Raw genomic sequence first — 13,958 nt, 5'->3', positions numbered from 1 at the left:
ACGCTAAAACCAACTCGGGATGTTTGATAGGTGTGATAGCGCTAAACCTGGCCACTCACGGGCTTCCCTCATCACAAACCCAAAAAGCGAGCCTGACGAAGTGAGTGACACCAATTCAAACGCACTCCACCACAAATCACCACTCCTTTGCTGCCATGCGAGCCTGGCTTTTTGTAGCAAATAGTTAAATGCTTGCACCTCGCCCACCATGGAATCTTATTCCAGATACCAACACTCACCACAACGGCGCGCCGCGAGCTCAGAGCAGTCCCAGCCGCCCATGGCACAGTCGAGCAGCAATAATCCCGGTGCGGCTGGGGAGGCCTCTGGTGGCCGGGCTTCATCGGGCTCCGTGAGGTCTTCGGCACCCAGAACGTCGGTGAGTTCGGCTCTGCTTCTTAATGCCAGTTTTGTTCCAGACGACGTGGCTTTGTGAGCACCTCATATGCTGACTCTCCTGGCTTGTGAACCAGCCTGACAAACAACTCTCCCAGATCGAGAAGAGCGTCACACATCTTCTGGTGGCCACAAAGGAGCTGCTCGAGACGCTGACTCAATGGTCAAGAGGCCAGGCATCCGAAGTGAAGGTTTCCGACGTATATGTCCGCCTTGGCTACGAGTTTAACCTTGCCTGTCGGGCTTTCGGGGCCATCGGAGTTGATACTACAGATCTCGGTCCTGTCCCTGACCTGTTGCGAACCATCCTTGAGGACACCCTGAGCCAAGATGCCTCCACCGAATCTCTAAATCGATATCTACCGCGCATACGCGATATCATCATCAACCTGCTTCACGGTTTGAAGCGTAAGCAAGCAAAGCTACGATCAAGGCAGGCAAGGGGTGGACCGCGCCAGGGAAGCCAAGGAAGCATTGCCAGCGGAGAGAATGCTATACCGCCGGCAGCGGATGAACTTCCTCCGCAGCCTCCGCAGAATCGTCCTCCAGATGCACGGCAGAGCACACCATACGCCGACGATCAAGCGTCCGTGGCAACTCGAAATACATCGTCCAATTGGCCTACTGACCGCCAGGGTGGGTCATTTTCAGAAAGAGATGCGATCAGAAGGGAGGCACAGCGTGCGATCGCCACGTCTGTCTCGTCGTCATCGATGTCCAGTTCCACGATGCAGAATATGCCCGTTCTACAGCCCTACGACCAAGACTCCGTGACTGCTCGCCCCCAATCACCCGCTAGCCAGAATCATATTCACGGCTTTCCTCACCCACCTCCCCCGCCGCCAAAAGCAAACGATGCCATCGGAATGCTGCAGAGGAGCGGCGAGCTGGAACGCAGGGCTTCGCGAAGATTCTCTGCGTATCAAATACAGAAGCATCTTGGTCCCACAAATGGCCTTCCAGTCCTACCATCTTCTCAATCGTCACAGCTGAATAGTCGTGGGCGTGATGTACGTGAGTCAATGAACGCAGTGCGCCTTCGTGGTCCTGCTCATGGCCGAAAACAATCAGGTCATCGTCGAGTGGGCGATAGCACCAGGCCTCCCACGACACCCGAACCTTCGGTGATAGCCAAAATAGAACCACCACCAGAACCCGTTCCAGAAGACAGCCCAACAGCGAAAACTCCAACGGACAAGGTCCGTCCTTCACGTGACATTGAACATAGGGATACCCCAATCGTGGATAAACCTGTTCCCAGCCTACCACAAATTCCCGAACGAGACTCTCTTCAAGAGGGAGTAGACAAGGCCAGCAAACAGGAGACCGATCATGGAGGGACAAGAACTGTGTCGATGGACTCGCAGAACTCACGCCCCGCTCAGTTCACCCCGGATATGTCGCCGCCACCGTCAAGCAAAGAGGTTACTTTGTTCCTGCAATACAAGACGAAAATCAAAAAATATGTCCTCGCGGAAGGTTATGCTGGCTTAACTATTGGGAGACTCCAACTAGCATTTATTGAGAAATTCGCGTGGAATACACATAATAACGGTGTGGATCTCCCCGAAATTTATATCCAGGATCCGATTTCCGGTGTACGCCACGAGTTAGAAGATCTTAACGATGTGAAGGACAGGTCAGTTCTTGTTCTAAACGTCGAGGCCCTTGATGAAGTCAAAAAGCACATTGACGAAAGCGTCGGTGGTGTTCGACGTCTAATTGAAGGGGTGCGGGATACCATGGACAACCAAGCTGCCTCTATCCAGCTGCTGACCGACCGTCAGCAACAAGCAGCCAAGGAGATCGCCCGTCTCGCTGCGGGTCCAGCACCTCTCTCATCAGCAAATGGACAGTCACTCACATCGACTGCCAAGGGCAGTTATGTGACAGAGATACAAAGTCTTCGTCGCGATCTTGCCGTTCTTCGCCAGACTTATTCCAATTTCTCCTCCGACGTCTCAGCATCTATGAACAACGTTCGAACAAAAGCCAATGCTGTGAAGACCGTAGCTACTGATATGAGTGTACCCTCGTATGAAGGGGATGCGGGCCGGGCTCGTGTCAATGCAGGGAAGAAGGAACTTGCTGACGAATCCGAGAAACTCGTGGCTCGGGTTGATGATCTACAGGACCTCGTAGAAGACCTTCGCAAGGACGTCGTAACCCGCGGTGTACGGCCATTGCCAAGACAATTAGAAGCCGTTGGCCGCGATATTAGCGCCGTGACCAAGGAGCTTAAGAAAATGCAGGACTTCCTTAAGCGCGAGAAGCCTATCTGGACAAAGATCTGGGAGAAAGAACTGCAACAAGTGTGCGAGGAGCGAGACCAACTCACAATGCAGGAAGATCTTGCCGTTGATTTAGAAGATGATCTGGAGAAAGCTACGCAAACGTTTGCGTTGGTCGAACAAGCGACTAAACAACAAGCCCTTCAGTCGTCGAATCCTGACGGCAACGCCACAGTTGTTAGTTTTAGGGTTGCGTCGCGAACACTTCCCTTAGATCCATCTATAGATCCGGTAAAGGCAAAAGATAGCGTCCTAGGAGAAGTCCGAGCTCTCCAACCGAACCACGAGAACCGTGTCGAGGCCATCGAGCGAGCAGAAAAGGCAAGACAGAAGGAACTGGAGAGCCGACGTATCGGCCAATTCCAAAAAGAACTCGGAGCCTTTGTCGAAGGAGGAAAACTAAAGAAGAGCGGAGGATTCGAAGAAGCGGAGCGTTTGAGAAAAGCTAAGGACGAAAAGATTCGAAAGGAGGTGTGGGAGCGTATGCAGGGGTTGAATACCGGAGACACTGAGGAAGAACAACCCGCTCCCCAGACCCCAAAGGAAGAGTCCCCACTTGAGAACGGAGAGCCAGACACTTCAGCCCTAAAGCAAGATGAAGAACCGGAGAATGCCGCGGATGTCAGAAATGAGGTCGATGCTCCTGCTGCCCCTTCTTCACCTCCGGCCAACACCACACCTGAAAGCCCAAAGAGTGCTTCGGGCGGAAACAGGTCATCGTCTGGTCCTGGTATGTCTGAACAGGACGAACAGGCACAGTGAGGTTGCTAACAGTGTATGTAGCGTCGCCAAGTAAGCACTCATCCTGGCTAGGATCTTTTTTTTCTAGCTAGTTGCATGCGTGCCTTTGCCGCGATGCCACTGTTTACACACTTTTCATTCTATCTCATGTGTCGAATTTCCCTATGATCTTTGTTCCTTCTTTCTCTCTTTTCTTTGATACTTCCTCCTCACCGTCGATCCGATCATTGTGTGATGCTACTTGATGACCCTCAGCAAAGATGTCTATGGCGAGATTGCTCCACCGCTACCCTGGCAGAGTTTCTTTATGTCTTTTCTTTCCTTCTTTGTTTTACCCTCCCCCCCCAAATTCCACCGATAGTGACTCCTCTTTCACTATCCCCCTGTTCCCGCACTACATTTCACCCCCCATTCCCTGTTTGCCTCCACAAACCGCATCCCGATCACTCATCCATATTTTCCCTTCATGATACCCATTAGTTGATGTTTTGCATACATGTGACCCCTTCCCCATTTCCAATGTTGATATGATTTTCACGCACCCTTCCCCCCCCTTACATTATGGCCCCCGATGTGCATGGAAGTGTTAGATTTTTTTTATTTGATGAATGAATGGATAGTGTAGGGATGCAATGGTTAGGGTGTCAATTTAATACTTCGTTATGAAAAAAAAGAAAAACCCGCCTTCGAGTTATTCAGTAGCAATTAAATCTTTCTCCCAGTGTAAGATCGAGGGCTATACTCATCCGCCAAACAACATCTCGTCGGCCTGCCTGAAGACCTGAAGACGAGAAAGCTCCTTTCGTGTCTGCCTGAGCTGCCAGGTGCAACTTGAAGCACTGGACCGGGGTCGTTAGCTCCCGAGTGGGTCGGCGTCAAAGAGCATATGTATCGCCGCAGGGGTGACATCCATGACAACGGTTCCCCCGCCCCCGGGCGCCGGGGGGGGGGGTTAGGTCTTCGATCAAAGTTGTGCTACGAAAGCTGCTAGCTTGTGGAGCCGAGCATGGGTCAAGGAAATATGAACCTATCTGACGAAGAACTCCGAAGTAAGAACAATCAATCTGTGTCTCGTTGCTTTCCAATTTTCCGGTACATTTATGTCCCGTATGTATGTATATACGAGAGCACCCAGCATGGAACAGGACGAGCAGGGAATAATACGGGAAGGAGTTGCGAAATCGTATTCTCGGAGGCGACAACATTATCAGAAGAATATGGGTGCCTGGATGTAAAAATTTCCTACTCCATGAGCGTATAAAGCATCTCTCGCTCCTCCAATGCTACGAAAATTGCGCCTACATTCTATGGCTTTTGGGAGAGGTAGCGTCAGCCAACCTAATTGCCAGGACGACCAAACTTCTTCGTTTCAGAAAGGTATACACCGTACATTCAAAGGGTCAAAACGGTAGGGAGCGACTGTCAACCAGGTCCCGAAGATATTCGATATTACCCGCTGTTATCACCCAAGCTCATAGTCTTATAGGTGACTTGACCTCATCCGAAAATGACCCGAAGCAAGAGCTCTGCGCAAACAGACCTGTTTTCCCGGTTGGAAGAGCTTTTGAGTTCACAACCTTCAGCCGCAGGAACTTCTCCATGCAGCGCATCGACCCTTTTGGTCGAATTGGGGACACCATCTGTCTCAATTGCTGTTCTCGACAAGGGCGAAATACATTCTCGTTGTATCACGAGCTTGTACGACAATGAATTGACTCGGTTTCAATCCGGCTCCATTTCGAAGGCCATCGCTTCGTTGGCCGTTTTCAAGCTGATTGAACTTGGGAAGCTGTCTCTGCACGGCTCGATAGCTCAGTACCTCCCCACATCCCTCGTGCGCCAACTTGAAACGGCGCACACAGCAGGATTATCCCAACACATCACGATCGCCCAGTTGCTCAGCCACACGTCAGGGCTTGAGCCTGATGGGGTCTTTGGGTTTCTGGGCTATGAGGAGAGCAGCGATGGAGAAACCGGTCTTCCTGACCTAAGGACTATTATTGCCGGCGAAGCGCCATGCAACACTCTCCGCATCAAGCTCGCAGATTATCCAGGTCATCGTTTTAGCTACTCTGGCGGGGGACTAACAGTGCTCCAGATGATAGTAGAGCAGGTACTGGGAAAACCATTTTCCACAGTCATGCGGGAATACCTTTTTGATCCCCTAGAAATGACACGATCAACGTTTGAGCCGCCAGGCCCCGGAGATATCAACGGTTTGGAGCCTTTCGATCATAAAGGTGAGGGAAACTATGCCCGACCGTATTATTCTGGTCATACGCCGTGCGAAACAACCCACCGGGTTAATCCCGAGCAGGCTGCTGCCGGATTATGGAGCACACCAGAAGATTTGCTTAAAGCAGGTCGAGCCATACTAAGGTCACTCAACGGGGAACCCGATGCATTTCTGAACCAGGCATTAGCACGCACAATACTCACCGAGGTCCAAAATGGCGTCGCCCATTCATGGTTTGTGGCCCGGGAGCCGCCATGGCAGGTATTCAGGCACGCGGGTAGCAACATGCCAGGCTGGAGATGTCACCTGATATGCTTTGCAAACGACACGGGATCGGCCTCTCCGAAGAAGACGTACACGCACCAAGATGCGGCGGTCCCGGGGGAGGGGTGCGGAATCGCAATAATGACAAACTCGGTTGAAGGCGTCGCGACTTACAGTAAAGTCCTATTCGCAGCATGCTACCTACTGGGCTGGCCTGCTCCACCGAAACCACGAGAGGGCTCCGACATCGTGATCCCATTCGCCGATACCCATACAAAGGTTGATCCCCAGTGGATTGGGTGGGAAGGGCACTGGGATGGGGGATGGGAACTCTTTGAAGGCCAGGACGGAGCCCCTTTTGCCAGATTGAGAGGCATGGCCGCCGTGAGCTTGTACGTGGCGGCGCGTCCGCGGAGCATGGCGGAGATGGCCAAGCCACGGGGCGAGAGAAGCGTGGATCTGGTTTGTAGCGGACTCGAGATCATGTTTCGGCTGATGACAGACGGGCGGGAGCGGGTGATCGAGATCTGGCACGGCGGGCAGCGGGATCGGCGGCGGCTGCAGCGGGCCGATATACCGAACTAGACCTGTCTAGGAAATAAACTCACTTAGCTAGTCTTGGCAGCGTTTATGACTAAGTGGATAGTGCAAACCACGCAAACACACAGGAGCCGAAGTTTCGCCGGAAAACGTCAGCGACAACGAGCTATTCATTCGCCCGCGGCAGATGTTGGGAGCTCCAATAGATCGAAGAGATATGCAAAGTCAGTGGCTTAGCTGCATATAGAGTGACAAGCCTGCAAGGAACGCGGTGAAGTGTCCGACGATGAAACAATGAAGCTGCGGTGAACCAATGCTAACCTCACAACTGTCCCGGGCGTCTTCGAAACAAATTCACAGGGAAGAATGCAAGGCCCCCGTCAGACCTTTTCAAAGGAGAAAAAAGCTCCTGAACCACAGAGTAAACTATTAAAATATTATCGGACTGACAGAATGTGATGACAACCACCAGCAGTCCTTCAGATCCCGCTAGCTAGCTGTAATTCAAGTTCGCTCTCAATGCCATCACGCTTGAGCCTACCCAGCTCTCTCCTCCTGCTTCTGACCGCAGCGTTGCCGGCGCAGACTTCACGGATTTGCACTACGCAGGCAAATCCAACCCTTGAGCTCGATCGAATAGAAGCACGGACATGGGAAGACTTACTCCAACGCCATGCCTCAATAAGCCGCAGACTTCGCGTAGAACAGCCCACCGCAGTCCGCAAGATGCCAGATGACGAGGGCGAAAAATTCTGGATGGACTATTGGTATTTCAACGACGACAGACATGATCCTCGAAAACGGGACGTAGCCAGCTATCTCGAAGACGATGAGATGAACAACAATCTCGCTGCGCTGGAACCCGCCTACCCAATACACTTTGAGCGCACTGTTCCGGGCTTCTCTCTCTTCGGGAAAGAGTTTTCGATTCCCAGAAATTTGCGCCCAGGGAATCTTTTTTCGAAGCGAGCTTTCCAGTGCCCTGCCAACACCCGGCCTTGCAGCTCCATCTCCCGCCCCAACAGCTGTTGCTCTCTCGGTTCCGTATGCCAAATCGTCCCCGACACTGGCCTGGGAGACGTTGGCTGCTGTTCTGGTGGCAGCTATGGCTCCGGCAAGAAATGTTCCGGGAAGCTCCAGTCGTGTCCAGACGGGTACACAAACTGTTCTGAGTTCCCAGGCGGAGGATGCTGTATCCCTGGGTACATATGTGTCAAGGACGGGTGTCTATTTGTCTCCACGACAACAGTGACAATCACCGCATCTTCATCCTCTGCATCTACAACCACCAAACCTACAACCACAACGCAGATCGTCAACCCACCCATCCGCCCAACCTCACACCCGACCATTACCACCACCGTACTTCCCACCAGCACCGGCATAGCCACCACCACGGACCCTGAAATCCTTGACGACTGTCCCACAGGCTTCTACGCCTGCAGCGCCGTCTACAACGGTGGCTGCTGCCGCACAGGCCGCGACTGCAATCCAACCTCCTGCCCACCCTTCACGCCATACACAGCGATCAACACCAACGGCGTGACCATCATCATCCCCGCGTCCGCCACCGGTGGTGCCGCCCCGCCCCGGAGGGCAAGCAAATGCGCCGACGGCTGGACAACCTGCAACGCCGACGCGGGCGGAGGATGCTGTCCCAATGGCTTCCGGTGCGGGAGAGAAAGCTGCACGTTCTCCGGGACGGGGACGGCGGAGGCACGTGCCACGGGAGGTGGTGAAGAGGTGGTGGGGAAGATTCCGCCGGAGAGCGGGGCGCAAATATTGCTTCCGAGTCTTATGATTCTTGTTGGCGCGATGGCGGGACCGAGGTTCATCAGCTGGATTGCTGCAGCATGAATGACGGGGCTTCCTCTAAGGCTTGTGGGGCGGCCGTGGTGACGCCATGTCAGCTATCTCTCTTCGTGACCCCTGTTCCCTTTTTTTTTTAGCGCTACAGGGAAGACATCGTGGGAAGCTTGGATCTGGAACGGAGTTTAACGGCCTTTTTTTGGGGTAACTCCGGAGTAGGTAGCTAGTTTGAGCTGTTTGCACCTGATATTCACATGCTTTTCGTGATAATTTTTTTTTTTCCCTCCCAGTTTGTTCCCTCGTCCATGGTTATGATTGACTTTGGACACTTGACAATAATCATTGCCATGAGGGCTCCATTTTCCCGAAGCATGCAGTTTTTCCCATGTGGATGAATTGATGAGAATGTCTAAATTCAAGTCTATCGGATAACTAACAACGTTGTCTTCCAGCCATCGAAGGCCTCTCTATCCACATCGCCATTTGTCTATCCATCCCGTCCTTCTATGTTTCTAGAATCTAAACAGTGTATTCAAGCAAAAACAGTAACCAAATCAATACCCATAAGAAAGGAGAATATAGGAAAAAAGAAAACGCCAAATCTCAATCCAGGGGGCAAAAAATACACGTTTGAAATGCAAAAGGGAACATCAGCCCTCAGTTAAGAGAAATCACAGCTTACTGGGCCTCTCGTTCTTCACCAACACTTCGTGGCTTGGATAAGGGTCAAATGTCATGGCATTGACTGGGTTCAGCTCGCTGGCCCGATGGAATAGATCTTCGTAGACTTTGCCGTCATATCTGCCTAGAGAGCTGTCGAGTTGCCAGTCAGGGAACTTCCATGAGTCCACCAAGCGCACAGCATGTGGACGGACCTCCTCGAGGAGATTCATCACCGCCTTGGTACGAGTGAGAACAATTTGTCTTGTCGTGACAGCTCCAGAGGTGAAGAACTCAGCGGCCTCACGCTCAAGGGTGTGGAGAGCATGCAGGCGGAAGAGCTTGTGGAGAACAGTCATTGTTTCGGGATCAACGGCGGCGGCGGTAGCAGGGGAGGACACGGCCTCATAGAAGTTCTTGACAACGAGGTACTGGGAGTGAGCGGTGGAGAGGCGCCAGAAGTCGACTAGCAGGCTGTTCCAGGATCTCTTCTCGACATCGCGGTGCTTAAGGGCCTCGAAGGTCAGATAGGCAGTGCGCCACGCGAATGCATCAACAATGTCCTTATCGCTATCGAGGATGTCGAAAGCAGCACCTGTGTCACGGCGAGAAAGGTAGGTCGCGAGGACACGGCAGGTGTCATTGTTTGCTGGCTTGCCAGCGATGACGGAACGGGCAGATTTGAGGAGCTAATCAAGTATTAACATCTTCACTTTTTTTTTTTTTTTTGGATTCCTTCAATACGGGCTATGTGAGAGAGACTTACATATCGGGCAACCTGCTGCGTGAGCATGTAGTTGTCTCCTTCCCAAGTAGCAGTCGGGAGGTAATCGGCGTACCATGGACCAATCCCGCTATAACTGCTGTAGCCGTGTCCACCGCAAGCGCGACGGCAGGCTTCCAATCCCTCAACAGCAATGGTACTTCCCAAAGCTTTGAGACCGCAGGATGTGGCATGAAGGTCGGCAAGGAGATCAGCTCCAGGGTTCAATTGCTCGGGACCAGCGCCCCTGGTCTTGGTTCCATTTTCGGTAGCCTTCATCAGGCTCTGGTTTTGTTGGTAAAGAGCCATCATGCCACGGCCCGTGAAATGCAGCGCAAAAGTGGCGGCCAGAAGGGGTAGCAATCGAATTTGGACCATCTTATAGTTGATGACCTGGTTCTCTCCGGTTTCCGTCGCCGGCGCATCACGGTCTTGGAATTGTCTTCGGACCGCGCAGTACCTCGTGGCAATCGTGACACCACGGGCAAGGACGCCACCGGATTGGAGGACAATGGTGGAGCGCACCCAGGTTAAGGTTCCGTACACGAGGGAGGGCAGTGCTGGGCGGATGTACTTGCCAGTGTCTGGATCAACCCTTGAGAAGCGGGCAAGCATGTTCACGTGGGGAATCTTGACATGGTTAAACAGTAGGAAGCCATTATCCATGGTGCTAGATAAGAAACGTTAGCGCAACGTAGAAGCACAAGCAGAGCAAAAATAAATACTCACTTGTAGCCAAATTTCGGACCAATGTCGCCAACATGGATGTTCTCCAGCGGCTCATGGGTCTCGAGGTCGCGAATATGGACAACGAATGGATGAGGACCGTAACTTTTGCCGCCAATAATCAGCTGAGCCATCACGACTGCGTGGTTTGCCGTTCGTCCGAGGGAGCCAATCCACCACTTGGAAGCGGTCAGGGTTGGAGAATGGATGATGAAAGTCTTATCGGTGGGGTCCCAGGTAGCTGTGGTCTCGAGGCCACGAACATTCGAGCCGTGGCCCAATTCAGTCTGTGCGTAGCAGCCGATGATTTCGTATCTCTCTGCGCGCTCGAGGAAGAGTTTGTGCTGCTCTGGGGTGCCTTGCTCTCTGAGGGTGACCTAATCGTTTGCGACAGTCAACAGGGTGATACATTTTTATGATTTCTAATGGGAGTCTGAAAGGCCCACCAAGAACATGCTGGCGTGAAGTCCATAGGGGGTAGGTTCGCCGAGCAGGTCGTTCGCCATCATAAATTCGTCCTGGGACCATCCATGCTGCTCTCTCAGATTTTGAAGACGTTTGGCCTTGCCGAGAGATCTCTTGAGACGTTCTACACGGCCAAGTGTGTGGTTCTGCGATTTGTCGAAGACGGGCTCCTTCTCCATGATTGCAAGGAGACGTTCTTGTCTCTGCAGAGTTTCCTTTGTGTGGATGAGCTCGGCGAGCTTGTCGACGGAGACGTTTGACTTTGCCCGCTCTTGTTCAAGCAACTCCGTGCCCTGAGGCCCGGCGGGCTTCAGCTTCTTCACCCAATCCGGAGTGGGAGACATGGTTGGAGGAGGGAAATCAAAAGAAGATAGGAAGAAGATAGAAGGGAGGAGAGGACGAGGGGAGAGGGAGAAGACGTGGACTGGATTGTGAGTTAGGAGCTGGGAGGTGGAAGACGAATGCGAGAGGGCAGCTGGGGAAGAGAGGCATAATATAGCAGCGCCGGCGGGGATCACGAGTTGCCGGCTGAAAGCCACGGCGGAAGCCTCCGAGCTGCTCGATCGGGCATCTGCCGAGGTTCAGCCCGCCAGCTGACATAATTCGGCCCCGAAGCCAAGGTTTACTCATCCCGACCGTCCAGGCTACACGGGAGCTTAGCTACACGGAAGTGTACTTAGCTGTACGGAGATAAAACCTATGAGTTTGCAGGGTCCGGAGCACATACATCAACACCGCATAGTGTGGAGCTTGGGTGCATACCACATTGCTGAGAACTATGGTGTTAGCATTGCTGCTGCTATTTACTCCTTGATTCATCCTTCGTTGTCTTGAAGAAATCATCCCCCCCTTGTTTGGTTCTGTAACATTTTAGTCCCGCCACGCCTATGCGCGACTGGTTTATCGAGTCTTCGATGCATTTTATTCCTACTGCGCCCCTGAAGACACTTACCCACTCCAGCTCGCCTCCGTCAAGATAATACTTTAATTTCCAGCTCTCATCCAATATGCGGTATCCAGCCTTATACCTGCCCTCGTCGCCCTCCCCATCCTCATCCCCGTCCCCAGCTGCACCCTTCCCGATCCCTTTCCCAATCCCTTTGCCAACCCCCTTCCCAGGTATCTTCGCCCTCTTCTTTCCGCCCTTTTTGAGTATTTCTAGACGATGGCACTGTTCTATCGTATCTTTCACCCTCTTTCCCCAGTCACCACTGGAAAAGCCGCCTCCCCATATTTTGACGCCACCGTGATACCAATTCGATCCGCGGTAGAATGAGCATCCCGCCCAGGGCTTCTTCCGGGCTGGCTGGCGTACGATCTTGGGAGTTACACGGTACTTTATACCTCCAGATTTGAACCAGCCGCCCCCCTTCCAGTTCAGAGGGTTGTTTTTGTCATTTCCGTCGCATCCATCGATGATCTGGCCTATGAACTTGTGCCTGCAATCTGTGACATTCATTTCTGGCCCTAGGCCTGGCTTCCAGTCCATAGCAAGGTCCACTTCTTCGGGCGTTCCCTTAAGATACGTCCTTGCGACCGACCCTGAGCCTTTATCCAGGACCCCTTTGATGGTGCAGCTCTTCTTGTCCGGTTCGCCCTGGCCGAAGGCTTCGGTACAAAACTCGTCTTCAATGATGTCCTTTATAATATATCGGGTTACGTATTTCTGCGAACCCAAACCGAAACACTTCTTTTCTTCCTTTCTAGGAGTTTTTTTCGTTGAGCCGATTTCATCCCTTTTTTCGGGTTTCTGAATGCCTATTAGATTGGGCAATGGACCCGGCATATAATGCTTGGGGTGTCCATGGATGCTCACCTCTGGCTCCATAATAGGAAAGGTGCAGACAGGAGTTATTCCGCTTTCATCGTCTTGACGTTTGGCTCGCATAGCAGCCCCGCTAGAAGTAAGGCAGACCCAGCTATTGAGGCAATTCTTGGTCCTCAACCGCTCGAAAGTCCTCAGAGGATTTGCAAGCAAGGGGATTACTTTCCCGAAGTAGGCCTTACTGTCCCTTGTGGGCAGCAGTGCAGAAAGAGAACCAAGAGGACTAACACAAAAGGAGAGAAGCAGCAGCCTGGAGTATCTCATGGTGAGGCTACGTGAGGGCTCAAGGAGAACAAATTACGGTATAACTATCGTCCGTAAGAGTTTTTCGGGAGAGAGAATTAGAACTAGATCTCCATCCACGCCGAAAATCGAGCAATGGTGGTTTTTTTTCTTTTCTTTTTTCTTTTTCCTTTTTTTTTTTTTTTTTTGGTTAGATTCATGGCAGTTTATCTATTGTAGCTTCAAACGGCCTGCTTTAAAATACTTCGTCTGGTTGTCCAGCGGCGATGGCACCACAAAACGAGCTCACCTTCCGTTCAGATCGAGCACAGAGATGTTGAATGTCGTGACACGGCAGCAGTCGCCCAAGCAGACGGGACACAGCACGCTAGCCCGTCCAACAGTGATTTAGCGATGAAACAGAGGTTCCCTCCCTCTAGCGCGCCGGTAGCAAGAGGAGACAGGAAACTTTTAATGGTTAGGCAGATGGTCGACATCGAAAACTCCGGCCCGTTGAAGGATGGGCAAGCGGGACGATGAAGTCATAATCCCCCAAGGCCTTATACACGCTCGTAGGACGTATTACACCATCTTGAAACCATTTTCATTGTAACTGATTCATAGTACTCCGGGGAATGTTAATTGCCGGGGCTTTTCCCATATTGGGCGGCTGATCGGGCCAACCTGGACTTGCACGTTTTCACTGCAGTTGATCATAAGTGGTCAACCAGTTAATCATGATGGGAACCATTAAATAGGACGTCAGATCTAATGAATGAATGAACAGCCATTGTGTGGAAATATATGCATGACGAGAATGGTTGAAACAAAGCTGTTGTAAGCTAATTCTCGTTTTAAAATGTCGGATTTAGGAACAAGGTCTTTCGGATAGGTTGTCTATCGAATGTTTTCGATATTTATAGTCCCGAATCATTTACCATTTACGAGTCTGCTGCCGCCAAACTGCGTGACATTAATCCGATCGACTCACCAAATCAGGCTATGAATTATGGGTTGCGG

At 52.0% G+C, this 13,958-nt stretch overlaps 5 protein-coding genes across 5 annotated transcripts; 3 read left to right on the top strand and 2 right to left on the bottom strand.

The window, feature by feature from the left end:
* Positions 1–129: 129 nt before the first annotated feature.
* CIMG_07099 (actin-interacting protein) lies at positions 130–3,449 on the top strand (the record flags this gene model as incomplete). Its single annotated transcript, XM_001243202.2, has 2 exons — positions 130–379; positions 474–3,449. Exons 1-2 carry the CDS (start codon positions 209–211, stop codon positions 3,447–3,449), a joined length of 3,147 nt encoding a protein of 1,048 aa, XP_001243203.2. The 5' UTR covers positions 130–208.
* Positions 3,450–4,772: 1,323 nt separating this feature from the next.
* Positions 4,773–6,513, top strand: CIMG_11896 (uncharacterized protein; the record flags this gene model as incomplete). Its single annotated transcript, XM_012358727.1, has 1 exon — positions 4,773–6,513. The coding sequence occupies exon 1, from the start codon at positions 4,936–4,938 to the stop codon at positions 6,511–6,513; it is 1,578 nt and encodes a 525-aa protein (XP_012214150.1). The 5' UTR covers positions 4,773–4,935.
* A 173-nt stretch (positions 6,514–6,686) lies between these two features.
* CIMG_11895 (uncharacterized protein) lies at positions 6,687–8,545 on the top strand. The gene has a single exon (XM_012358726.1). The coding sequence runs from the start codon at positions 6,988–6,990 to the stop codon at positions 8,323–8,325; it is 1,338 nt and encodes a 445-aa protein (XP_012214149.1). The 5' UTR covers positions 6,687–6,987; the 3' UTR covers positions 8,326–8,545.
* A 120-nt stretch (positions 8,546–8,665) lies between these two features.
* Positions 8,666–11,312, bottom strand: CIMG_13106 (acyl-CoA oxidase). Its single transcript, XM_001243200.2, has 4 exons — positions 10,873–11,312; positions 10,430–10,803; positions 9,704–10,370; positions 8,666–9,626 (listed from the first exon to the last, which is right to left on the bottom strand). The coding sequence occupies exons 1-4, from the start codon at positions 11,233–11,235 to the stop codon at positions 8,949–8,951; spliced, it is 2,082 nt and encodes a 693-aa protein (XP_001243201.1). The 5' UTR covers positions 11,236–11,312; the 3' UTR covers positions 8,666–8,948.
* A 272-nt stretch (positions 11,313–11,584) lies between these two features.
* CIMG_13105 (uncharacterized protein) lies at positions 11,585–12,980 on the bottom strand (the record flags this gene model as incomplete). The annotated part of the gene is made up of 2 exons (XM_001243199.2): positions 11,585–12,641; positions 12,708–12,980. 2 exons carry the CDS (start codon positions 12,978–12,980, stop codon positions 11,691–11,693), a joined length of 1,224 nt encoding a protein of 407 aa, XP_001243200.2. The 3' UTR covers positions 11,585–11,690.
* Between the last annotated feature and the right edge of the window lie 978 nt (positions 12,981–13,958).

Source organism: Coccidioides immitis (genome assembly GCF_000149335.2).
Source record: "Coccidioides immitis RS genomic scaffold supercont3.2, whole genome shotgun sequence".
Taxonomy (NCBI): Eukaryota; Fungi; Ascomycota; class Eurotiomycetes; order Onygenales; family Onygenaceae; genus Coccidioides; species Coccidioides immitis.
This window is presented reverse-complemented; position numbering and strand designations above follow the sequence as displayed.